This window comes from Xenia sp. Carnegie-2017, unplaced genomic scaffold (genome assembly GCF_021976095.1).
Source record: "Xenia sp. Carnegie-2017 unplaced genomic scaffold, XeniaSp_v1 HiC_scaffold_22, whole genome shotgun sequence".
In the NCBI taxonomy this organism is placed as follows: Eukaryota; Metazoa; Cnidaria; class Anthozoa; order Malacalcyonacea; family Xeniidae; genus Xenia; species Xenia sp. Carnegie-2017.
In genome coordinates, this window is record NW_025813485.1 from 12,963,783 (window position 1) to 12,990,622 (window position 26,840).

General features: G+C 39.6%; 1 protein-coding gene across 1 annotated transcript in view; it reads left to right on the plus strand.

The window, feature by feature from the left end:
- The window catches only part of LOC124445150, a 46,716-nt gene that overhangs the window by 16,251 nt on the left and 3,625 nt on the right, over nt 1-26,840 (plus strand). Inside the window, 38 exon segments of the mRNA XM_046995855.1 lie at nt 264-434; nt 522-1,718; nt 1,841-2,226; nt 2,605-2,800; nt 2,941-3,571; nt 3,963-4,204; nt 4,352-4,930; nt 5,189-5,375; nt 5,612-5,826; nt 5,932-6,093; nt 6,581-6,799; nt 7,105-9,669; nt 9,881-10,048; nt 10,998-11,117; nt 11,247-11,735; nt 12,294-12,533; nt 12,698-12,874; nt 13,065-13,403; nt 13,639-13,785; nt 13,788-13,916; nt 14,159-14,479; nt 14,963-15,436; nt 15,873-16,241; nt 16,817-17,092; nt 17,645-18,121; nt 18,330-18,776; nt 19,415-20,010; nt 20,252-21,112; nt 21,691-22,336; nt 22,770-23,008; nt 23,341-23,577; nt 23,890-24,090; nt 24,165-24,380; nt 24,567-24,743; nt 24,863-24,988; nt 25,269-25,448; nt 25,806-26,030; nt 26,614-26,817. Of these exon segments, the coding sequence (XP_046851811.1) occupies nt 264-434; nt 522-1,718; nt 1,841-2,226; nt 2,605-2,800; nt 2,941-3,571; nt 3,963-4,204; nt 4,352-4,930; nt 5,189-5,375; nt 5,612-5,826; nt 5,932-6,093; nt 6,581-6,799; nt 7,105-9,669; nt 9,881-10,048; nt 10,998-11,117; nt 11,247-11,735; nt 12,294-12,533; nt 12,698-12,874; nt 13,065-13,403; nt 13,639-13,785; nt 13,788-13,916; nt 14,159-14,479; nt 14,963-15,436; nt 15,873-16,241; nt 16,817-17,092; nt 17,645-18,121; nt 18,330-18,776; nt 19,415-20,010; nt 20,252-21,112; nt 21,691-22,336; nt 22,770-23,008; nt 23,341-23,577; nt 23,890-24,090; nt 24,165-24,380; nt 24,567-24,743; nt 24,863-24,988; nt 25,269-25,448; nt 25,806-26,030; nt 26,614-26,817 (14,831 nt within the window).

The following is a 26,840-nucleotide window of genomic DNA, read 5'->3' on the forward strand; positions in this document are numbered from 1 at the left end:
AATATAAAAATAGCTGTCAATAGAATTCAGAATCGTTCTTTGAACTGAAGATGGCATAAGCATGCCGAAACATGTTTACGCTAAAGAAATTGTCGTCCACTTTAACTGTTTAATATATATGGCGCTTTTAAGAAATTATGGAAATATCTAGGTTACTATTGACTTTCAGCATGCAACATCAAGAACATTTGTTGTTGAAAACTTTCAAGAAACCTGGCTGTTTTACTGTCCTTGGTAATATATACTATGTTTTTTCTTTTTAGGTATAGGAGGTGTGTGTCCAGAAGGGATGTACTGTCCTGTTGGTACGATCAATCCTATCGGCTGTCCTCCTGGCACATTCTCTAACGTTAAAGGATTGAAAGATTCTTCTGAATGTCAGGCATGCTTGCATGGAAAGTATTGTGGTAAAAAGAATTTGACTTCTCCGTCAGGTACTGATCTTTTTTATTTTTGTCGAGCTTCAGAGAAAAGGGCATCCTCAACTTCTTTTTACGAAGTCACCGATTGAATTCATTTAGGTGATTGCTACGCTGGATTTTATTGTTTGCTTGGTTCGGCGACTCCAAATCCATCCATTGTAACATCTACTGGTGGTCCGTGTCCAAAAGGTCATTTCTGCGAAAATGGAACTTCCCACCCACTGGGATGTCGAGCAGGAACATACAACCCTAACGTTGGCGAGGAGAACTGCTTCCCATGTTTGAGCGGCTACTACTGTCCGGAGAACTCCACTCATCTATCGCATCCTTGTCCACTTGGACATTACTGTCCCAACGGTACCAAATACCAAGATGAGTTTCCTTGTCCTAAAGGGCATTTCAATAACAAAACTATGGGTCATACTGTGTCGGACTGTTTACCATGCACACCTGGTTATTATTGTGATACGCGTGGGCTCAAGAAACCCTCTGGAAAGTGTGCAGCTGGTTGGTATTGTGTAAGTGGGGCTTATGTTGACATGCCGATGGATTTGGACAACTTTACTTCGGGAGATTGTGTTTGCCCTAGCAATGCTACTGGAGGTGAATGCCCTCCGGGAAGTTACTGCCCATTAGGGAGTGAATATCCCGTACCTTGCACAGGCGGCTTCTACTGTGAAGGCACAAGAAACAGTAACGTCACTGCTCTTTGTAGCCCTGGTTACTTTTGCGCAAAAGGTGCATGGAGATCGAAACCTGATGATGGTATCACGGGAGACATATGTCCCCGGGGACGGTATTGTCCGAGAGGAACACAAATACCTTTCACTTGCAAGCGTGGCACTTTTTCCAACAGTACTGGAAATTACAAGGAAAGCCAATGCAGAAATTGTACTGCTGGCTCGTATTGTGAAGTGCCAGGCTTAAGCAGCACAAGTGGACTTTGTTTGCCTGGGTTTTATTGCCCCCCCGGTCAATTCTCCAAAGTTGCCATTCCCTGTACGAGTGGTCACTACTGTGGACGAGGTAGTCCTGGTCCGATAAAATGCCAATCTGGAACATACCAAGATGAAATGCAGCAAAGCAACTGTAAGATTTGTCCCAGTGGTTATTATTGCGATTCCAAGAATGATCTAAGTGATTTCTCATCATATCTATGTCCACGTGGCTACTTCTGTCCCAATGGTACGCGGTTTGCGACCGAATTCGGATGTCCAAAAGGAACTTACGGCAACCGTTCGCAACTGACTAGTGGCCATCAGTGTTTGCCATGCCCCCCCGGAAAATATTGTAAAGGTTTGTGGTAGTCGTTTTTTAAATCTGCATTTTTGTTGCTTGAGTAAATTTACTCTTGTATGCGAATATTTCTAAATAATAAATAATATACATGGTAATTTATACCTATTTTGTTCAAATAGGCTCGTCATATTCATTTACTGGAGAATGCTCTGCCGGTTATCACTGCATAAGAGGTAGTTCGACAAAAACACCCGTTGACAATATTACAGGTCAAATATGTCCTCGTGGAAAGTTCTGTATCCAGGGAACAGAAACGCCTGAGAATTGTCCTCCAGGTACATTTTCTAACGTCACTGGTTTGAGAAGAAAAAACGAATGCCTTCCCTGTACTCCGGGCATGTTTTGTGATCGTCCAGGATTGACCAAGCCTTATGGCAAATGCTCTTCAAGATATTATTGTAGAGGTGGAGCTCTAGTTCCTACTCCTAATGACACGATCACTGGTGGTAGATGCACTACTGGTCATTATTGTCCTATTGGCTCATCTACACCCCTTCCATGTGAAGTAAGTTGAATAAAACCAGTTGCATTTCACAGTGCCCTCTTAAGATTATTTTTCGCTATTTAATTGGATGTTTGGACTTTTGTCGCATTGCTTTTTTTCTTTGATGTCAATATTAGTGAAATTTGTGAAGTTGTCATTATTCGTTGTCAATAACAGTAGACAGGCTTCAAAGTGATGCACAGACGTATTCTTGACAAAGGCATGTAGCGAAGGAAAGTACAAAAACAGAAAACTTTTAATCTCATCAAGTTTAAGTGACTCTGCATAGCGTTTTGAAAAGTGGCTACCTGCAATGAAAAATGTAGCCATAAACTCGTTGAGTGTTTAAAAATTTTTACACAATGAAAGGGAGTTTCTATGTTTTGATTGTATTCTCAGGACGGAACATTTAACAAGGAATATCTTCAAGAGGTTTGTCAAATCTGCCCAGAACGTTACTATTGTGTTGGTGATAAAAGTCTAGATCCTGTTTCCTGCCCGGTTGGATTTTATTGCCCGAATGGAACTGGTTATGACTGGAAGTCTTGCCCCAAGGGAACCTATAGTACTTCGCTGAGCTTAAGGAATCAGTCAGGTGGGATGATGTGGGATAATGAGTGTGTATTATTGAAATTTGAAAGGTTGCGGAATATTTTTTCTCGTGTCAACGTGAAAAGTAAATTTTTAATATCTGGAAAGTTAATGCTAAATGTAGCTATTGCCTGACTTTTTCAGAATGTCGGCAGTGCGATGGCGGAATGTACTGTGGATCTCCTAATGCATCTACGGTTACTGGATCATGTGACCCAGGTTACTATTGTATTGAAGGAGCAGCTGTTCCGAACCCTGAACTTACACCAACTGGAGTAGCAGGGCCATGTCCAGAAGGTCATTATTGTCCGAGAAATACAACATCGCCCTTACCCTGTCCATTAGGAACATACTCGAATAAGACAAGATTGGAAAACGTTGATCAGTGTGAAAATTGCTGGTTTGGTTTCTACTGTGGTCAAACTGGTTTGACAACCTACTCAACCCGATGTGACGCAGGGTTTTACTGCCTTCGTGGTGCAAAAGTTGGAAATCCTGATGGAAGTAACCCAACCGGAGGACCTTGTCCCGTAGGGAGTTATTGCCCTCCAGGCACTGGGACACCTAAAGGCTGCGAGCCTGGAACATTTACCAACTTGACCGGTCAAACAACTTGTCAACCGTGTTGTGCCGGTTATTACTGTGATGGGAATTCATCTGCATGCGATAAGGAATGCCCGCCAGGCCACTACTGCCCTGAGCAAACCAAATATGCTGAACAGTTTCCCTGTCCACGTGGTTACTATAACAACAAAACAGGTGGTGTGAATGCCAAGTGAGTGCAATCAATCAGTTTTTTTGTCGAATTAATTGAGTTTAAAAATGAGCTTAAAACTTGAAGACGAATTGCTTTTAGGCAAGGCAATTTTCTTGATTTAAAAGCTTTTCTGGAAAAAAGTTCTATTTGCATATTCAAAGATGTGTTAATCAATATTACTTATAATTAATGTCTTCTTAATGAAGATAGACTTTGAGAAACTCAGGTCAATTCGCCCATGCTATGCTATCGGAGAATAGCTTCCATGATTTCTAAAATTTCAATTTTAGCTCAACGTTTTACTGCAACATTATTCTGATTAAAAAAATAAGCTTGGGAAACATATTTCTACACTTTGCTTTGGAACAGTTTATGAAGCTTTGTCAAAAGACATTTTTCGTTTTCTTAGTGATTGTGAATTATGCCCCCCGGGCAAATTCTGCAGCCCTTCAGGACGTAGTGAACCTAGTGGAGAATGTGCAGGGGGTTGGTACTGTCTTCGTGGTGCATGGTCCCCAAGACCTGTTCATCATGGTAATTGCACAATGAATACCACATCTTGCTTTTGTCCCAACTCGACGACTGGTGGGGAATGTCAACCTGGTGAATACTGTCCCCCCGGTTCATCTTACCCGTTGCCATGTGAAAAAGGTAATTTGTTAGCATTCAACCTGCTCTCAATCTGGCAAAATTTGAGCCAAAAATATCGTGAAGAGACACACATCTCAACACATTATTATTTACGACGATGATGATAAGTAGCATGAAAACGTAGCAAATTGGATTAATTTTTTTCAGGTAATTTCTGTCAAACCTCAGGATTATCTAATGTTACCGGACCATGTGACCCAGGTTATTACTGTCTAACTGGCTCTAGTATCTCAAATCCACGTGATAACTTGACCGGAAACGTATGCATGCGTGGTCATTATTGCCCGAGCGGAACTTCAGATCCTATCAAATGTCCTATTGGAACATTTTCGAACTCTCTTCAAAATTCCAATAAAAGCGACTGTCGGCCATGCACGGAAGGGAAGTATTGTGAAACGCAAGGTCTATTACGCCCTACCGGGGATTGTGATCGTGGATACTATTGTCCACCCGGGCAATCTTCTAAGCGACCTGCAAAATACAAGTGTACACCTGGTCATTATTGCCCGAATGGAAGTAGCAATGAGCGTCCTTGTGAGTCGGGCAGCTATCAGGACGAATACAGTGAATGGAAATGTAAGGAATGTCCCAATGGTTTCTACTGCGATGCTTCTATTCTAAATTTTACGAATTGTGAACACGGTGTGCAATTGCCAAAACCTTGCCCTCGAGGATATTACTGTCCTAATGGTACTGCCGAGTTTCACGTATACGGCTGCCCTAATGGTTTGTATTTATTTTATTTTTATCACTAAGTTTATATTAACTTACCTCATTTTATTTTCTGTGTATTGCACAGAGCGCAATTATTTTGCAGAAATGTTTACGTTTGAGTTAATACCTTTCCATACTTTGTTGATTGCAAAAAATCGGTAGCAAAGAGCGAATGCTGAGTAAGAAAACAGTCTAAAATGTCAAAGAGAAAAATTCTCACCTTAATATTTGATTGGTCAGTCTTTGAGCTAGCAATGTTGTATTTGCTAGGAACATTTAGCAACAGGACACATTTGACGAGCAGCGATGAATGTACTCCATGTCCTCCCGGTAAGTTTTGCTCAGGAACGGCAAATACGATTTGGGATGGTGATTGCTCGGCAGGTTTTTGGTGTATACAAGGAGCCAGTCAACAAGCGCCTACAGATGGCAACACCGGAAGACAATGTTCTCCTGGGTATGATAATATGTTCTTAATTCTTGGGAAAAATACTGTTTTCCCATAAACTGTAGTAATTGATGTCTAAATTAAACGTGCAAACTGCTTCATTGAAGTGAAATGTGTAATGCATTATGCGTAAAAATAAAGTACATCCTGAGTACTGCTTGTACAACACTATTTTATTCAAGAAAAGCGAATAATTTTCTAAGAACATGACACCCTAAAACAATGTTACTGTTTATTCCATGTAGACATTATTGTCCAATGGGCACTGTGGTAGAAAAGTTGTGTCCAATTGGTACATTCTCTGCTTTTGGGCAATTAAAATCTGTCGTAGATTGCCAACCCTGTACACCCGGACATTATTGTGATAGGATGGGCCTTAACGCTACTTCAGGAAACTGTTCTGCTGGTTATTATTGCCTGGGAAATGCCACAGTTTCAACTCCCACTGACGAAAGGACAGGTATTATTGTTCACAAATTATTGAAGGTTGAATAATGGTTTCATGTTTTTCATCTTGTTGACTAAATATTTTCTATATAGATTATAGTTCTGACGTTATTTTCAGGTAACGAATGCCCGCGAGGTCATTACTGTCCGTCAGGTACCGGTCAACCTAAGCAATGCGAGCCAGGATATTACATGAATCATTCTCAAGCTGTTGAATGCTATTCGTGTCCTGCTGGGTACTTTTGTATCAATCGCTTTCAGCCGTTTCCCTGTTTACCAGGTACGGATTGCACTCATTGTATCACACAGTTTCACAAAATATCAAGCATAAAATCCGTGCGCTGATAGGTCAATAACCGAGTTTGCATTTCCTGTTTGCATCTGTCAATCAATTAAATCAATCAAAGAGAATTTGTAAATATCAATCATGAATACATGTTAGAAGAAAATTAAAACATTTGTTTTAAACTGAACTCTTTCGCATTATTGCTGTTTTATAAAAGAAATAAAAGATGTTTTTTGCTAGAGATTTCTCACAAAAGTCTGCAAGGTTTACATAAGCCTGTGCATTATGATTTACTCCCGTGATAAACATGCCATTTTCTGGTAACTCTCTTTCAGACTCTTCCATGGAGGCGGCGATATAGCGTAAACTGTAGTCAAATTTTAGTACAATTGTCATAACTCAGGCGATTATTATCCTGCATGCAAGTTGCTTTCTCCATATTCTTTTCAGTGCGTTAATTTAGACAATGTTCTCTTCTTAGGTTTTTATTGTCCTCAAGAAACCGGTTTTGATTTGCAGCCGTGTCCAACAGGGACATTCAGCAATAGCTTCCTACTAACATCACCTGATGAATGCCTCTCTTGTTTATCTGGTTATTATTGCGATGCCATGAACAGCACAAATGTCAGTGGTCTATGCGACGCTGGATTCTATTGCAAAAATGGCTCGGATACTCCAACACCATCAGGAGGAAATAAAGGTGACGACGACTTTCCATCGTTGTCTATTGTATATTTGTTTTATTTAACAAGAATGTTGTTTGAGTTATTTGAAATTCACAATTCAAACCATATATAATTCACAATTCAAACCATATACATTCGGAAATTGGTTGCAACCATCCCACTGGGAGTAAGAGGACAATGGAATGCTCGCCTTGCTGGATGAGATTTGCATTGTAAATATGGAAAATCCTTTGTTAAAATCATGCAACATGGCGGCTATGACGTAGCTTGCAAACGAAGAATGTAATTTTTTTATTATATCTTGTCATTTTTTAATTAGGTAATGCTGGTATCTGTCCGCGGGGATACTACTGTCCAAGAGGCGATAAATCATCACCGATAGCTTGTCCGCGGGGAACGTTTAATGACCTTACCCATAAATCATCTTCAAACGATTGCAGCCCTTGTCTTAGTGGTCACTTCTGTGATAAACCGGCTTTGACATGGCCCGCAGGTGAATGCTATGCTGGGTATTATTGCAAGAATGGATCTGATACACCTAACCCAACAAATATCACAAACAGTGGTGGACCCTGTCCTATAGGTCACTACTGTAGAAATGGAACGACCAAACCAGTTCCTTGCCCACCCGGCACATATAACCCCAGGACCCGTCAATATTCTTGTTTACCATGTCCTTCTGGCTATTTCTGCCCTACAGCTTCCTATCAATTTACTGAATGTCAGCGTGGATACTACTGCCCGAATAGCACTGGTTTGCCTAAAGCTTGTCCTATAGGTACGTATAAAAACTATACCAAAGGTGATGATATTAGCGATTGCAAACTGTGCCCTCCCGGTCAGTATTGTCCAACAAGTGGACTGGCTGAGCCTCGTGGTTTATGCGCTGAAGGTTGGTATTGTACCGGTGGATCTTGGGAGGAAAAACCACTCAATGGTTCCATCTTTGCTAACTATAGTGGGTGCCCACTATTAGGAAACACTGGAGGATTCTGTAAAAAAGGAACGTTTTGTCCAGCTGGAAGTGATCAACCTAGGTTGTGCACCGCAGGCTATTACTGTGATAAAGACTATCTTCGTGATGTATCTGGTCCTTGCTCTCCTGGATACTATTGTAACGGAAGCACTATAAACAGCAAACCTAATGGTGCGGACAGTGGTGGGTTCTGTGAACCAGGCTACTATTGTCCCGAACGAAGCTCTTATCAACTGCCATGTTGGCCGGGAACATATTCTCCTAATAGTGGTAATCAGCGTCGTAATAACTGCCAACCTTGTGATCCGGGCACGTATTGCGGCTCCTATGCCTTGGCTAAACCCGAAGGAAAATGTTCTGTAGGTTATTATTGTCCTGCCGGCGAAACACTGCGAAGTCCACCAGACAAAGAATGCCGACCCGGACATTTTTGTCCCGAAGGCACGGGTATACACGAGCCTTGCTTGCCTGGATTTTATCAACCATATAAAGGAATGGGCTTGTGTTACATCTGTCCCGAGGGAAGTTACTGTGACCCAGCTGAAGGCAGACTCAACTTTTCGAGTGGCATAAACTCTTCAACGCACGGCGTGGTATACCCTCTTGACTGCCCTCGTGGCTACTACTGTCCAAACGGCACAAGTGCAAAATACCAACACCCTTGTCCACTTGGTACATTTGGTAATCGAAGCAAGCTAACAAGCTTGGAGCAATGTGAGCCATGTTTGAGAGGCCATTATTGTAAGAAATCAGGAATCGTTGAAACAAGTGGGATATGTTACAAAGGGTATTACTGCACCATTCTCGCAACTCTTCCAAATGCAAATGTTACAACTAATGAGGGCGGTCCATGTCCACCGGGACATTATTGTCCCAAAGGTTCGTATGAACCTCAGCCATGTCCTAGGGGAACATATACACCGCTGGAAAAACGGGGAATGTTGTCCGATTGCATTGATTGCCCTGGTGGTCAGTACTGTGCGAATTCTGGTCAAGCAGCACCAAATGGAAGTTGTTATTCTGGATTTTACTGCACTGGAAGAGCTTTAAAGCCTAATCCAGTCAATGAAAGTTTTGGTGATGAATGTCCAACAGGTAACTATTGTCCCGTTGGTACCGCCACACCATTCAAATGTCCCCCTGGTACGTTTAATAACTTGACAGCTGCAAGCCAACCATCTCACTGCCTGCCTTGTTCACCTGGTAAATACTGTAATGGATACGGCTTGACGTCGGCATCTGGTGATTGTGATCCTGGATGGTTTTGCAACAGAGGAGCATATAGTAAAAGACCTACAATTCTCTCCAATCTAGTTTATAACAACTCCTTCGATTTCACATGCCCAGCGTATTTAGTCAATCAAACGGGGGGTGTTTGCCCTGTGGGTCACTACTGCCCGAGAGGCTCACATGCGCCATTGATCTGTTTGGCTGGAAAGTACTGCGATATTACAGGTTTGTCGTATCCTGCGGGTAATTGTACCGAAGGTTATTATTGTGCTCCCGGGTCCAACTCTTCTACACCTGTGACATGTCGAGCTGGTTATTATTGTCCAGCTGGGACTTCATATGAAATCCCATGTCCGCTAGGAACGTTTAATCCTCATCGAAGCATGATATCGTTGTCACATTGTCAGAACTGCACAGAAGGATATTATTGCCCTATACAAGCCACAACTAACGTTACTTTTAAATGTATGCAAGGTTATTATTGTCCTTCTGGGTCATTTCGCCGCGATGCAGCGGAATGTACTAAAGGACATCGTTGTAAGAATGGAAGCCCACGTCCCGAACCTTGTCCAGCTGGAAGTTACCAGGATAATCTTGGACAATATGAATGTAAAGTATGCCCTGAAGGATTCTACTGTCCTGCTGATGCTGTCATTGTACCTTTGAATTGTACCCAAGGTAAAACATTTTTGCATACTGATTCGCTCTGCATGATACAGATCTTCCGAAACTCCATATTAATGTGACAAATGTCTTTGTTATTAATTATGATAGAATAATCATATGAAAGGTAATTGTTTTAAAGTCTACTTATAATCAAATGAACTAGATATTATGTTTTCATGATGACAGAATTCGACGAACTACTTAAGAGAGCTTTTTGTTTCAGGTAATTACTGTCCACGTGGTACAAAATCAGAAAGACAATACCAATGTCCACTAGGAACATACAGTAGTAAAGTTGGATTGACAACTAGTTCCCAGTGCTCACCATGCTTGCCTGGGCAATTCTGTGCTGGTTCTGGCAACAAAAGACCTACTGGAAATTGTGCAGCAGGTATTGTGTAACAAAATATAGTATAGTCAAAAAATTGTATTGACCTACATGACTATAATTACATAAAGTAAGAGATTAAAAAAATACTTGTCATGTTGCTCTTGTCAATAGGATGTAAACATTATTGGTCGGTTTATGCAGCTCAGTTTTGATGAGGGATCTATTTTAGAATATAAAGTAGTTTATAAAAGCCTCCATACTGTTCGGCAGTTTTGCTTTACTTATTATCAGATTGAAAAAATAGCTAATTCATCATCCAATTGTTGTACTCTTCAAAGTTTTGTATTCATCCAATTTTATAATTCATCCTTGTTAACAATTCTTCCAAGTTTATTATTCGCCCATGTATATAATTCTTGCAAGTTTATAATTCCTCCACGTTTATAGTTTTTCGAGTTTATAGTTCTTCCAAATAATAGATCTTCCACTTTGATTGTCAACCTTTTATCTTCTCTATTCTCTTCTGTTTCTAATAGATACTATAAGTAAATTCGTGATTTGTATTCATCCACATCGTTTATTCACCTTAACGTAACAGAAAAAATTGAGTTTGGTCTCTTCTGTTCCTCTTTCTTTTATTTATATTGCATTCCCGTGTATAGCTCTCCTCCAATTTCATATTTACAGGAATTAAGCTTGTACTTAGGTAATGTTCTCAATATTAGGCTACTATAACTTTCAAGTATTGTTCGCCTTTATAAAAGGTAAAATTTTTTTTTGAGATTTGTCGTGTTGAATCTTTGTGCTTACCTGAAAAATGAGTTTTGTAAAAACGACTCATTTATTTTTCTCATTTCCTAATATGCCTGACAACCTTTCTCGTCAGGTTTTTACCGTTACAATTTGAAAATCTGTTTTATGTCAACAAGAATTTCTTTTTAAGTTGCTCATCGAAAAATGAAGAGCACTTAATTGAATAGTGTTTTACTACACAGATATGCAATTTCAGGTTTCTATTGTACATTGAACGCTTCAAGTAATACGCCGAATCATGGTATTACTGGAGGATTGTGTCCTCAAGGAAGATATTGTCCATCTGGCTCAGTAAGAGGAAAAGATTGCCCTGAAGGTTTGTTTTATTAGACGTTATAACTGAAAATTTCAAACTGTCGTACAAAACGACATTTATCATGATAAGCCAATGAAGTTGTAGTAAATAGAATCTATTTGTTCTGCTAAGCGTATTTTTCATCACTAGGGACGTTTAACAACCGCACTGGTCAACAAAACGAAACAAACTGCATTCCTTGCCTACCTGGTTTTTACTGCCCACACAAGGGAATCAAATTTCCTTCTCTTGCTTGTACCGCTGGCTTCTGGTGTAAATCTGGTTCTTTTACTCCAACGCCCATTGATTCATCACAAGGCATTCGCTGTCCCAACGGCAGCTACTGTCCTACAGGAACACCTAGACCTATCAACTGTCCGGCTGGCACATATCAACCTGAGAATGGCAAGACACAGTTTAGTGATTGCAAAGGTTGTGATCCGGGAATGTTCTGTGATTCATCCGGTCTTGATGCTGTCAGTGGTCCCTGCAAACAGGGTTTTTACTGCGTTATGAATGCAACAACTAGTGAACCGAAGGATGGTAAATCTGGAGACGTGTGCCCAATGGGACATTATTGTACTCAGCAGACGTCTGAACCGTATAAATGCCCTAACGCTACGTACATGAACCACACAGGTATCTGTTTGACTGTGTCAAACAGAACTTAGTATACTTAAAACTTACATAAAATTTGAAGAACATGAAGAACTTTAGAAAAATAACTTGTAAACGAAGATGTTTTGAACAGAATGTATAAGTTGAAGAGGCTCTTTTATTGTCACCAAAAGTAAAGGCTTTCTCGGAGGAGCGCCATGTTGAAAAATCTCTGTTATACGAAAACGAGAGACCTCACTTACTTATTCAAATTATTGTTTTGTACCTTTTTAGTTGATTTACATTTTTGTTAATTTTTTATGTAACTTGCGCATGTTTTTATCTCATGTGCGAATATCTCATCGATGATTTAGTATTTTTTCAGCATGTATGTAGATTGATCCGATTCGGACATGTGCAGGGAACATTTGATATGATTGCAAAACATTGACTTGATATTTGACTTAACACGAAACCCTTTTTTATCAATTTAAGTAAAGGAATCGATTCTGACCTTTCAATACTTTAGCCAAGAATGTGAATAATAGGTTTATTTTTTTCCTATATGTGTTTACGTTTAGCCCTATTCATTATTTGCAGGAGCAAGCAGTTGCTACCTATGTCCTGCTAGACATTATTGTACTAATGGGTACAGTGCAGATGTATGTCCTCGTGGCTTCTACTGTCCAAAAGGAACAGGTTTTGATTATCTTCCCTGTCCAGTGGGAACGTTTGGTGAAAGAACAGGCTTGGCTCGCATTAATGAATGCACTCAATGTTCATCTGGTCATTTCTGTCAGTTTTCAGGAAAATCAAATTTTACAGGACAATGTGATGGTGGTAGGCTTGATTCATTCAATTGACGCATTGGTCCTCGTTTTTCATCTTATTTAAACTTTTTATCATAATTTAGCAAACGCTATTTGTAGCCTATGTTATTATTTTAACTTTTAGACAAAACTTTTTCATGTGAGTTTCGCTGATAAGAAGTGTTTATTTTGTAGGATATTTTTGTAAGACCGGTGTGAACACGTCGAAACCGTCGAACGACCATACGGGTAGTGGAGGTATATGTTCCCCGGGATATGAATGCCCAGTTGGATCGGGAGATCCTTCTCCATGTCAACAAGGGTATTACGCGCCAATCTCAATGATGGAAAAATGTCTAGTCTGTCCTGAAGGTTTGCATCTTTTTCTTGCATTTTACCAACTGCCGAAATATCATCGTTGTAGTTATTGTAACATCTCTTTTGGATAAAAAAAAGGAAGTAATGATTACTTTGGTGACTCGTTGTCGTTTGACTTGAAGTAGGATAGCACGATTTGCCTAACTTTAATAATTACTTTCGTCCCTTTTGTTTATTCTTTCAGGAAAATACTGTAATGGTACAACTATTAAACCCTCGGAATGTCCACCTGGTAGTTATTGTCCTTTAGGCACCAGGTTTGCTACGCAATACCTTTGTCCAGCCGGAACGTTCAACAACAAGTCGTCTCAAACGTCAAACTCATCGTGTCAGCAGTGTTGGCCAGGGTATTATTGTGAAGGAGAAGGTCTTCATCAACCAAGTGGTGTTTGTGATCCGGGTTTTTACTGTTTTGGTGGAGCGGCAATGAAACGGCCTGGTGATTTTGGTCATCTTAATGTCAATACAACTAACATGTCGTGTCTTGCACAATGTGTTTGTCCAGCATTGAACACAACGACAGGTAAAATAATTCACAAGTTTATGAAAGATGTCTGCTGTTATATCTTTCAGGGAAATGGACTTCATCTTATATGTCTAGAAGTCAATCCGATGTTAAAATGCTTGTTGGAACTTTCTCCTTCATGTTTCACTAAGTTAAGGAATGAAAATGTAATTTAAAAATAACGGTGCACGCAAAGTTTGTAAACGGTTTATTGCATGTGGACGTTGAACTTCAGAAATATCTTCTTTGAAAGGTGGTATCTGTCCTATTGGTCATTATTGTCCAAGGGCGTCGAAAAAGCCTCTGGATTGTAAGCTTGGAATGTACTGTGCTTATCCTGGTCAGGAAGTGCCTACTGGAAACTGTACAGCTGGCTATTTCTGCAATGACACTGCAACCGTACCGATCAATTTGTTTGTCCTATGGGACACTACTGTCCAAGAGGAACGGGTGTACCTATTCCTTGTCCGGCTGGGACATTTTCAAACGCAACAAAGAACACAAAAAGCACAGATTGTCAACAATGCAAAGGTTGGTATGGCTTTGTGTGTAGGCGACATTATTTTCCAATATACGTACCCAGTAAAATGACTATAGAGCCTGTATCTCAAAATCATAGCGTGATTTTACAGCTTTATAAGGTTCAGGATTCTATGACTTCTAGATCATTCAGATTTCTGATCAAATTCTCATACTCTCACACCATGCATCGAAGTCCATTGCGTCAAACTACATTATTAATAATTTTTTTGATCTTTCGCTGTTTTTTGAAGGTGGTCATTACTGCGATGGAACAAGAAATATCGCACCTACCGATGAGTGTGAAGCTGGATATTTCTGTCCTGGTGGTCAAAAAAGTCCTGGGGAATATTTATGTACGGGAGGGCATTATTGCCCACGTGGCTCTATCACACCTCAGAGATGTTGGAATGGCTCTTATCAAAACTCCACTGGACAAGATGGCTGTATTGAATGTCCATCCGGATACTATTGCAACCCTGCATATGGTCCAGTTATAAATCCGACACCCTGTCCTACAGGGTATTTTTGTCCAATGGGCACAACTTTGGGAAATGCATTTCCCTGTCCGATGGGTAAGAGTAAATAGTTTTCGCCAACAACACAACGTGACTTATATTATTCTATCGTTATGAGAATTGATTGATGCATCTTCAAATATATGAGACGAAAAAGATTCAAACCATAAAAAGTCGCCAGCAATGCTGTCAAGCACGGCAGCATCTAAACTCATACTTCAAATTTAGTTGTACAGACAAATTTTCGATGCAATACAAATTATCTCACAAACCTTAAAAACGACAATTAGTAATCGTGTGCTTTCTGCAATACTTAGTGTCAAATGCAGAAAAGTAAAGGGATTTTGTCAATGTCTTCAGCGTATTTTTTTTTCATCTGCCAGCATGAAAAGTCGGGTCTCTGTTTGGTGCCTGAGATGTGTTTGTTTCCGTTGAGCGTAAAACAAAGAGCTTTTAATAAAGAGTTTTCAGTCATTTTCTTAAACACTTCGTTAGTTTTTATCTTACTGATTGCAATTTTCATTGTTTTTTCCACGGTAGGAACATTCAACAACAGAAGAAAAGCACAATCAATTGATGAATGTCACGAATGTCCTGCTGGGCAGTTCTGTGGAAGTGCTGGTTTATCAATGCCCTCGGGAAAATGTCTTGCTGGTTATTACTGTCTCAAAGCATCCAAATATCCATATCCTGTAAAGAACCTTACCGCGCCTGCTAACTTCACGTTTCCATACTACAATGACCGCTGCCCACCTGGTTATTATTGCGAATCAGGCACAACCCATCCGAAGAATTGCCCTGTTGGGACCTTTTCCACGACTGGTGGTATAGCGAACGCATCTGATTGTCAACCGTGTCAAGCTGGTCGTTATTGCAGTTTCTCCGGACCTGTTAGGTCAAACGAGCCGCCTAAATGTTTTCCTGGATTTGTCTGTCTACGTGGGTCAAGTACTCCAACCCCTGTTGATAATATTGCTGGCTACGAATGTCCTCCCGGATTCTACTGTCCAGAAGGTGAATTACATGATCATGCATTATGATTAATGATCAATATGACACTATCAGATAAGGATAAGACCTGTTTGAGTGTCCTCTAGGGCTCTACTGTCCAGTAAGTAAAGTACGTTATCAGTATGAATAATCTGTATGAAACTATCAAATAAGGAAACGTAGGTATTTTTGCCACACAGAAGAGTATTTAAGGTGTTAATATATTATTGCCAGGGGCTTAACTAGACCATTCATTGCCGGGGAGTATAATAATATATTCAGTTGCGCCCGATTGATTTTTGTGAACTTGAATTGGCGTTCAGAAAAAAATTTATCGGGTACAAATGGATACATGAATATTCACCCTCTCCTAATCTCTAGAGGAAGTTTACACTTACGGTTTTTTCATTTTTTTGTGAATTTTAGATGTGACATAAAATTTGTCTTTCTTGGTTATTAGGGGCTCTTACCAAATTGTCGTGTTCTCCCGGAACGTACCAGCCAGACTCCGGTCAATCATCTTGCGTTAACTGTACCAATGGTGCAATGTGTCCCGGATTCAATACCACATCTCCTTCTCTATGTAAACTTGGTTATTACTGTCCAAGTGGTTTACCAATACCCTGTCCCAATGGTACATATGGAAAGCATCTTGGTCTCAAGGGGGTGCATCAATGCTCCGATTGTCCTTCTGGTAAATATTGTCCAGGATTGGCAAACACATCACCTAACCTCACCTGTGCTTCAGGATGGTACTGTCAGGGTGGGGCATCCAGTGCCACTCCCTCGCGTTCGACTAAATTTCCAGGAAATGGTCCCTGTAGAGCTGGTAGGATTTCGTTTCTGATATTTAGGCTGCTTGAATAATTTTCGTTACATGTATAATATTTTCTCAACTAATTTTCACAGCAATAGCGTGACGAAACGGATGTTTCTCATCGCCATTGTACTTAAAGACGTCTTTGACTGTATTTAGTGTCCTAGTTTGATTGGACGAACAACCACATTATAATGGTTTTGTAATTTCACCGGTTCGCGAATGTAATTTAATTGCTCTATTGTTGAGTAGTTTCTCAGTTGTAATGTTGTGGTTGTTTAATTACTCCGTTGGTTGCTCCATTCAAATGTAGAACGAAAGTTCCGATGTTCTTCTTTTGTTTCAATGTGATTATGTGTTTCAGCAAAAAGTGTCAAACTTTGGCACTAAAAAGCTACGTTAATTTCAATGTGAACCGAGTAAGCCAGTACAAACTGCTACAACTTGTACGCAGGATTTAAGAAAATGGATTTATTAATTTCGGACGACATATGCCTTTTCTACATATCAAACAAACCTGCAAAGTTTAAGACTATACTTGTTCATGACTGCGCAGTATTTACGATCAATTTGTGTTTATCATCAAGGATACTATTGCGAGGAAGGAACGATTGCACCAATCAAATGTCCGCCAGGAACATTTCGCAACACAACTGGAGGAAGATCAGTAGAGGAATGTCTGGACTGTCGACCTGGCTTTTACTGTGAATACTCTGGACTTGTTGAACCAACTGCAGAATGTGATAGAGGTTATTACTGTCCAGAAGGAAGCAAAGTTAACGTTTCTTCCCCATCAAGTTATCAATGCGTTGTCGGCCATTACTGTCCCAAAGGAAGCATAGCTCCGGTGCCTTGTCCACCAGGTATAAAGATTTGTATTTAGCGAAAAGTTTGATCATTCATAGCGCGTATGATTTCTTTAAGGTGAAGACGTTCTTTTCAGTTTTAGTGCATATTAATTGAAATTGTATATTTCAAATGGATGGAAGTTGTTTGATGTGGAATTTAAATTATAAAGTCTTTAAAACATGGTTTGAAATACAAAAGGACATAAACCAAACTGGTCGAAAATTTTTTTTACAGAAAGACTCTGCTCTTTCATGGACACACGTCTCTAAAAAATTCGAAATTTGTAAACGTCAGCACAAACTTCTTGATTTCTTCATGCGATTTCATATCAAAAAATGTCTGTTTTTTGTGAGTTCTCCATCGGTACAAACTTTGATTTCTCGCACTACTTTACAAAATGAACCATGGAATTGCTCATAACATGTTTTGAGGTGGATAGTTACATCTGGAATTCTGGATGCATTAGCACACACTATTGTGTATAAAAGTATCACTCATTTACGTAAATGTATTGCACATCAATGCATGTCAAGGTATTTAAGACTTTGATGTTTTATATTTTATAGGTCAATATCAACCACGAAAAGGAATGTGGGAATGCACAAAATGTCCTGCCGGATATTATTGCACGAGTACCAATGATTCACATCAAATTCCATGTCCAGAACGTCATTACTGTCCAAGCGGTAGCTCTCTACCGACCGTTTGTCCAGATGGCACATTTTCCAAATCTGGTGATGTAAAGTTCGTAAGTGAAAGTCAATGTCGGAATTGCATAACGGGTAGCTACTGCAGAGCAGGAAAGGTATTTGGTCCATGTTCTGCTGGATATTACTGTAAAAGTCGAAGTCCTGACCCAAACCCAACGTCTAGCAACTACTCCCATCAAGTGGATGCGGGACCATGTGCACCCGGGTATTATTGTCCCATCGGAACATTGACTCCAAAGGCATGTCCAAACAACACTTTGAAAGATTATTCTGGTGGTAATGGAGTACCTTCTGATTGTAAACCATGTCCAGCTGGTAGACAATGTTTCACAGGTGTGTATATTTATGCATTCGACCACATTTTCTTTAACAAGAAAAAATATTGAAGTCTTTTTTTTGTCAAGTCGAATGTCTAAAAATCGTTATCCTAATGTGGAGATCTTTTCTCGGCTTGGAGTTCAGTTCTTCTTGCACGAAACTTGCATATACTATTTGAAGAACATGATGTAAGCACTTAAAGCATTTCATATGTTTATTTTAGGGAACGGAATTGCGTTGTTTTGCCCATCGGGTAGTTATTGTGAACTTGGAAATGACGGTCCACAGGAATGTCCTTTAAACACATATAGACATCTAGTTGGCGGTAAAAACATCACCGACTGTTTCGCTTGTCCTGCTGGATATTGGTGCAACATCACAGGTTTGGCTGGCATACTTGGCTACGAATGTCCGGTGGGGTATTATTGTCTTCAAGGGCAAAGTCCCGTCGCTTGTCCAGGAGGAACTTTACGCAGTCGTGTTGGAGCGAAAAATTCATCAGAATGTCTTGCATGTCCTTCCCGATATTATTGTCCTGATGGAATAGCCAACATTGATGGTATCCCATGTTCAGCTTCATACTATTGTCCCATAAGATCTGCTTTACAGAAACTATGTCCTGGAGGCTACTATTGCCCGGCAATGACAGGCAAACCACTGATATGTCCAGGTAGACATCGCATGTATTCCTGTCTTTTATACATGAAAAAAAAAGTGGTCACGTATGCATTCGAATAGAAAAAGATACATAATTCATATAGTATTATGAAATAAACACAATGAAACGCGTGCGCTGATTGGTCTAGAGCTGTGTTTGCATTAGCCTGTGCAAAACAAATCTGAGCTCAACCAATCAAATCAATCAAAACAATCAATCAGTCAAAGAGGATTTACAAATCGATCATGAATACATTATAGAGGAAAAATTAAAATGCTTGTCTGTTTCATATTATTTTATTTTATAAAAGAAATAAAAGATGTTTTTCGTGTTTGCAGTGGCTTTTGCAATCCTCGGAGACGTTTGTGAGAACCCTCGAGCAGGTGCAACCCTCGACCTTTGGTCTCGGGCTTGCACTGATCTGCTCTAGAGTTCTCCCAAAAGTCTCCTCGGTTTGCATAATCCTGTGCAAACACAGTAAACATCTTTTATTTCTTAATTAACAGTTCGTAGTCATATTCATGAAAAAACTCGATGCATGTCAGTAAAAGTGGTAAAAAACTGCTCATTTTACTTAAATTTATTTCAAACTTCAAATCAACGATTAATTATTCATGTTTTTGTTAAAAGCAAAACTTAAACTCTTTCAGCTGGATACTTTTGTGCAGCCAATTCATCAGGAATAAAACCTTGTGTGTATCCATATTACTGCCCTGAAGGCTCAGACAGACCCCTTGATTGTCCTCTGGGGTACCGCTCGATGCGCGTTGCTGGAAACCGCACTTCACTCGAACAAACTTGCTCTATATGCCCTCCTGGTTACTATGGCGATCACCCAACGCGTTACAACTGTTCCATATGTCCAGCGGGATATTATTGTCCCGCAGGCACCATTGGACCACATGTGAATCCCTGTCGACAAGGATACTTCTGTCCAAAACAATCCTCGAAAGAAATACCTTGTCCAACTGGAATGTACGGTAATAAGCGTCTAGCTGTAAGGCCTTCTGATTGTTTTCCATGTCCTGCAAATTACTTTAACAATCGCGCCGGTCAGTTGGCTTGTCGTCCATGTGGTAGCAGTGCTATATCGGACCGTGGATCTTCTCAGTGTAATTGCTTGGGAAAGTACAGATCATTCCAGGTCTCTGATGGATCATGTCAATGTTTGTCTGGTTATGTCTACTACAGTGAAATTAACAAAGAAAAGGAAGAGGGAGATAGTGACTTGTCTTGTCAGCCAAAGGTATTGAAATTTTCACTGTTTTAACACGCTATGAACTGAAAATCACAAATGAAGAAATTTGACGTCATACACTGGAAGTGAAAGCAAACAAAAGAGTTCGTTTGAATAAATAACAAAATCAAAACAAATGTTTTATTGTGGTTCCACAAACTACTCAAGTAATCTTTACCGTCATTTTTAGTCATTTTAATCCCACAGTGTGTGTACATATAGGGTTTATTTTACCGTAATACTTGTTTAGGTGGATAAGCGTTGTGGAAGTGGCAAGGTTCGTTTATCACGCACTAGAGATTGCGTTGACCTCGACACAACATCTTCGGAATGCACCTCCTGCAGAGTTTCCCGTGCAAGGTTTGACGTGGAACTTGGAGGGTGTGTGTGTAACAGTGACGAAGTGTGCAACAGGACATGCAGGGAGAGAAAACCAAATGTAGTCTTATCACGTGACTCCAGTAGTGGGGTTCTTCGCATCGTGACGTCATCATCCGACGGTGAAAACAGAACGGTAACTTTAAATGATGATTACGGTATAGCATCCTACGACTACGATCAACATCATTGCGAGATTGTCGAAGTATCGTCGTCAGGAATTTCAGGAATTGTTATAACAAGTACCAGTCAGTCTCCCATACAAAGCGAGCAAAGTGGTTCATCTGGTAGGCGAGTCCGTCGTTCGGTGACAAATACCACTGCGAACAATATCGCACCAAATCAGGAACCAGATAAAATTCCCAGTCCTTTTATTTGCATCGCAATGGGAAGCGCAATTCTTTTCCAAATTGAAATCAATCAAGTAAACCGGTCACTTAGTCATTACCCTAGATACAACAAAGACCATTTGTTGAACAAGAACGATCGTTTCGACTATGGTTATTTTCGTTTCCTGCATTCTATAGTTCGAGATACCAACAAATCTCTCACGACATTTGCTAACGTGTTCAACCAAGATGGGGTGTTCGTATTTTACGACAACGCCTTACAAACGAGCGAAATGATCGTTAAGGTCACGGGTCTTGGAGAAAAGTGCAGCGAGACTTTAAATAATGAAATGTTGCCGGTAACGTCTCTCACATTGACGCAGTACAGAGTGGGAAAAGCGAAGGTGAGTGCCACTAAATACTCATGGGGATTTGAGATTTCCAACTTTTATGCATAAGGGTGAAAGTAACTTTTACTACATGTTCCTCGTGTCAGACATTATGATCCAGATTCGGACTGCCCTATGTGTCGTTATGGCATGGCACATAAGCCATACAGGGAAATAAAATGCTCCCCTTGTTAATACACACCAATACAGTATCAAATGGACTGAAATTTAAGAAATTATTTCATTCCCGTGCTTGTTAAATGAGAGACTATTTATTAAGCAAAACAGTCGAAAAAGTTTAAAGCAGCAATAAAACCGTTGTAAAAAACAATTTTTGAAAGCAACTGAGGATCCCGGAGTGTGTAAGTACTCATGACCATCGTCAAAGACATTGGAAATGAAAAAAGTTCTTTTTAAAACGCTTAACTATTTTTCGTAGTTAGCAATAGAAATCTGAACTTGTTCTGAAATGTGATTTGTGTAAAGTTTGGGAAAAGGGGCATTAAAAAACGTTCCAATGCTTAGGCAATTTTGTCTACTTTTTTACGAAAATACGTTTTTGTAATTTTGTTACGCTTTTTGTATTCCTTTAGCCCAAAAATCTTGAACCTAATTGGTTGATAATTTATGGTGTGACAGCGTTTATTTTAATATGTGTGGTGATGCTAGTGATTGCAACCGTAATCTGGAGACCGAGAAACTTTGGAAGAAATTCTTTCAAGGCTTTGCGTCCCAAATACAAAAGTTTGGGTGCTCCAATACCCGTGGTTCCTATTCCCGGTGTTGATGATATACCGGGTGAACTCGGCCCGAGGGGTGTGGCCGAAGGCGCACCATCGTCATGCCAAACAGAAAGTGTGAAATTCGAGCTGGAGAATTTCAACGTCCGTACTCTATATGATAAATTGGAAGATCAAACACTGCACGTTACCTCGCAACTTGCCCGCCATCAAGCAGACCTGAGAGGATTTTATGAACGCATAAGCCAACAGGCAGAGAAACTAAAGCAAATGTTGAACAATATGGACGTGACAGCGCTGATTGAAACTACGAAACAGGCAGCCAATCAGAAAAATGATGCAACTGAAAGTGTCTCGAGTGCTGTGCAAGAAGGAAAACAAGAAATTAATGAGATAATACCTGGCGGTAGCGACCGTGAAAAGGAATTAATGAAAGCTTTGCATGTTCTTGTGGAGAAAATCGAAACTGGTGAAGCAGTTACGAGACACCGTGGTTTAGGTATGTTTTATTGTTGGAAATTTAGACTTTTGCTTGTGTTCTAAAAACTCACTCACGCTCATTGAGTGAGGCTTCATAATCATTTGAAGAGAGCATTTCCACTTAACTGATTGTTTGATTTGAAATATTTGATAAGCGAAAGTGTTTTCATCGATGGAGAAATGACATAGCCAATGATTAGAGAGGATCGTCCTGGTTACTGTAATCCTCAGAAGGACTGTTGGACCAGAAGGACGATACTTCCGGGTTCGAACCATTCACTTGATTAGAGAGAGTGTGATTTTTATGTCGTGCTCAATGAATGGGAGTGAGCTTTTAGAATGCGGGTGTTCTACTGGTTCTTTGTTACATAATCAATATTGCAGTTATGGCAGAGTGAAGAACGTGAAATTCACATATCATCAAATTCTTTTTGATATCTTTTATGTCATAGGTTCCGTTACTTACGCAGTTGATAAATCAATAACGCCATTGTCAACTGATCTCAAACACACTGAACATGTTGTTACGCTGAGTTATGATAGTAATAATAGTGTACCTCAGACAATTGGACCAACTACGAATTCGAAGATAAAGGATGTTGTTAAAAGATTGAATGACGAACGAATTATGGTTGACCGTGAATTGAGGGAAAATGAACAGGCTGAAATTCGAAACTTCTTCAATAAAGAGGTTTAATTTTTTAACAGTTGTATTGATAATTTTTTAAATCTTCGTTTACTTGAAAACATTGCAGAAAGGTTCTGTCGATCAACTATGAGAAATCTGCCATTTAATGGACCGTAAACATATGTACAATGAGAGCCCCGCCAGACAAAATAAGACAATCCCCTCCCAAAACACATTTTTTGCAGATAAGGTTGGTTTTTGTAAGGCATATCATAAGAAAAATTGACAGGCTATGTTTAGAAAGATATTGCGTTGAAGTGACCTTGCAAAGGATATGAAGTGTGAGTCGGTTTACTTCCATCCTCTTGTTGACGAGAAACTTTCATTTGCTTTAGAATGATCGGCATAAGGAGGTGGTGAAAAAGAAAGCTCAAGATTTGGCTGACATGTTATCTGGATGCAACTCGGAGGAAGAAATGCGAGAGATAATGGAAGCACACGACGTAGAGCTGCGTCGACTTGAACTTAACTTTGCCACAGAGAAGGAACAAAACTTGAACAGCTTGAAGAAACGTTTGCTGAAAAAAAGAGAAGAAAGGGAAAATTCTTTGTTGAACGAACAGAGAAAAGAGGTAGGAAACAAGAAAAATAGCCACGCAACGACAAGCTAGTGTTGTCCAAGTTATTAGAACATTTTTGGGCGAGCATTTCAAAATGCTTCATTGTCTTCGCTAATGAGTATTACATATCATTTTTTGGCTCAAAGATACTATGGATAGTTCTGCTTTAAAATTGCTAAAAATAATAGGTACCTGTTTGGTGTAATACAAAGCTCAATAATGTATTTAGAGCTCCAAAGAGTTTCTAGATGACTGGTGTGGGTCTAGAATCTTTAAAAGTGTATTTGTTGTTCAATAATTTAAGCTTGACTTGTGTGTCTTTAGGCTGAAAAGCATGACATAATTCTGAAGGATAATGACGACAAACAGTTCTCAATAGCCAACGTCATGCAGTTTGAAACAGCTGTCCTTTCTACAATCACTCACGATGAGGCTCGTGACCTTGCAAGAGCTGAAGAGAAAGTTGAAGAAGATCAAACAGATTCATTACTGCGACAATATGGCGACTCCTTTTCAGGAATAGTTGTAAGTAACAGCAGGACTTTTTACAGTTTTCGTGTCCGTTTGTGTCATGGAAACGATTCTTTGATCGGTAACAGATTTTGTCCTTAATTCAGGAAAATCTCGGAGGGAATATTGGCACCACGGAGGCGGAAGAATATCTTCGTCAGCATATGAAAATGGAAAGCGATTTGGAAAGGTTGAGAATCGAAAAGAAAAATCAGCAAATTGCAGGCATAAGTGAGAAACTGGAACAAAGAAAGAAGGAGCGATTGAGAAAACTTAAGGAAAAACAAGAACTCGAACGAGCTCAGGTAACATCCTGATGGAACTGTTGATTATAATATTGACTTGAAAGGGGTATGTTTGATGGTTTGAATTAGAACGTGACTACTTATACGTTAGAAATTACCTCAATGTACTGTAAGATAGATAATGTTTAAACGATCATAATTTACATGCAGATCTAAAATGAATGTGGTTTTGTGTGCATTTTCTAGGCCATTGAACATGGTTTGAATGTTGCGGAGCTTGAGAGACGTCATACATACGAAAAAGATGATTTAGATGCAGAATTTGAGATGGAGAAAGCTCAGCACTTTGCTGAAATAAAGAAACGCATAAACATGGAACATGAAGATGAAGTAAAGAAAAGACACAAAGCCTTACTGGAAAAGGTTAGATTATTCTTCATAGTTACAACTTCCATATTTTTCAGTCGCTTTCCTACAGAGGTTGAATTACTCAAAAAAACGGCTGTTATCAGTGCAAGCTTTCATCTTTTTTCTGTTTTCAGATCGGTCGTGAACAGCAAATTGATCCTATGCTGCAACAGCAAATCTTACATGAACTACGTCGTGAAAATGAAAATGCCATTGAAAGCTTTAGAAAGCGAAAGGCCTTAGCCATGCAGGCTGCCAAGGTAGGTCATACACATATCTTATAATCATGGACGCAACCGAGGGTAGACAAATTTAAAGCCTTAAATGAACACATATTAGTAAAATTATAAGCTTTAGCCATGCAAGCAAGCAAAGTTTATCAATTTGTAAGTGTACACCTTTCTTTAAAAATTGCAACGAATTCGATTATGTATACTCATACTTATTTGTTGTACAACCACTTTTGAACGCAAGATGAACTGTATGACTACTTTATCCAATAATCAAATGCTTACATCCACATTTATATACCTCGCGTAGGATAAGATTGCTTCTCGCAAGGCAAGACGTGAGATGGAGGCTCGACGTCTGGCTGATGAAATAGCTGCTCGACGTATTTTAGATGAGCAGAGCAAAGCAGTGGTCACCAAGAAAGAATTAGATGAGGATAGTATTGTTTTGCCTGACGTACCACTATCAATAGAATCAACAGAAGAAAAGGTAAAAACAAATGTTTAAATCTAGTGCAAGCAATACACAAAGACATTAAATATAAAATGCATCATGCGACGTTTATGTTTACCTTATCTATTTTCAATTTGCCAAAGTATGTTTTGTGTTGATATGACGCGGTTTAGGAAAAGACCGCTGAAGTTCATTCCTCGAAAATGTCGCTTTCAAGATAATGAGCTTGAAAATATCCCAACCAAACATGGTCCAACCTAGCTTGACTACTTGGGAAATGAGGGATTCCAGCTTTAATAGTCGATACGAAGCAAATTCTCATATTTTAAATTTTAGTCGAATTTCCCCGAGCAGATTTGGTCTTAATGTACTAATGTTTTAATTTTTTCATAGGTTTTGATAAAGGAGCAGCAACGTGCGCTGGAAAATATGAAAGAGAGACACTCGAATGAGGAAGTTAAACTTAAAAAAAATCTTGAAACTGAGGCACGGCAAGTGGAAGTTGATGAAGAGGCGAGATTTCAGTCTGAAAAAGAAAAGCAGATGTTTGAGCTACAACAGCGACATGCCGCTAACACTGTTGCTCGACAAGACCTTCATCCTGCTGAAATGGAAAGAGTAAGTAACATTTCACTTTGTTTCTGAATACTTTGTATTGAAAGAACTAAAGTTTTGATCTGACTAAAGCATGTGTATGCAATTAAACTTGATTGAGCCGAAGTCCATTGTTAGCTATTCCAGAAAAAGTGTATGACATGAATAGGTGGATTTTTTCTTTGCCAGTGGCGCCGCCAGCGAGGGAACCGAAGGGAGCGTGTCCCTCCCCCAGTTATTCCAAATACCAATTTTCAGATAGTAAAAAATAGTAGAAGAAGTGAAAAGGGGTGGGCAATGAATCCAATTTCAAACAGCAATATAAATTAGTTGCTTCATGTGAACGTTCAAATAACAAAGTTAGTATAATAAACAGCAATCTTCAAGCGTCGTTGTCTATAAGATTGAATTGAGTACAATTGTTGATACATCCAACCAAAATCTGCCCTCTAAAAACATCCGGCTTTTAGATTATCACGAAACCTGCCTGAGAGAAATGGCGTTTTAGAAAAAATACAACTAATAAAGGGGCATGCGTCACAATCGCTATTGAAGTCTCACACCTTTGAAGGTTGTTTACTTGCTAATTTGTATGATGTCGATTTAGTTGATGAGTGCACATGAGAAAGAGTTAGAAAACTTAATTGAGAACATGGAGAATGATCGCACGCGGCAGAAACAGAATCTCAAGCGGCGATTGCAAGAGCAAAAACGTAAGCGGTTGGAAGCCTTACAACGAAGACAAGACCGCGAAGAAGCAAGAGAAGTTTTAGAACAACAGAAAGAATTAAAAGATGTACAAGCTAATAATGTAAGTTTTATTCACCAAGTCGT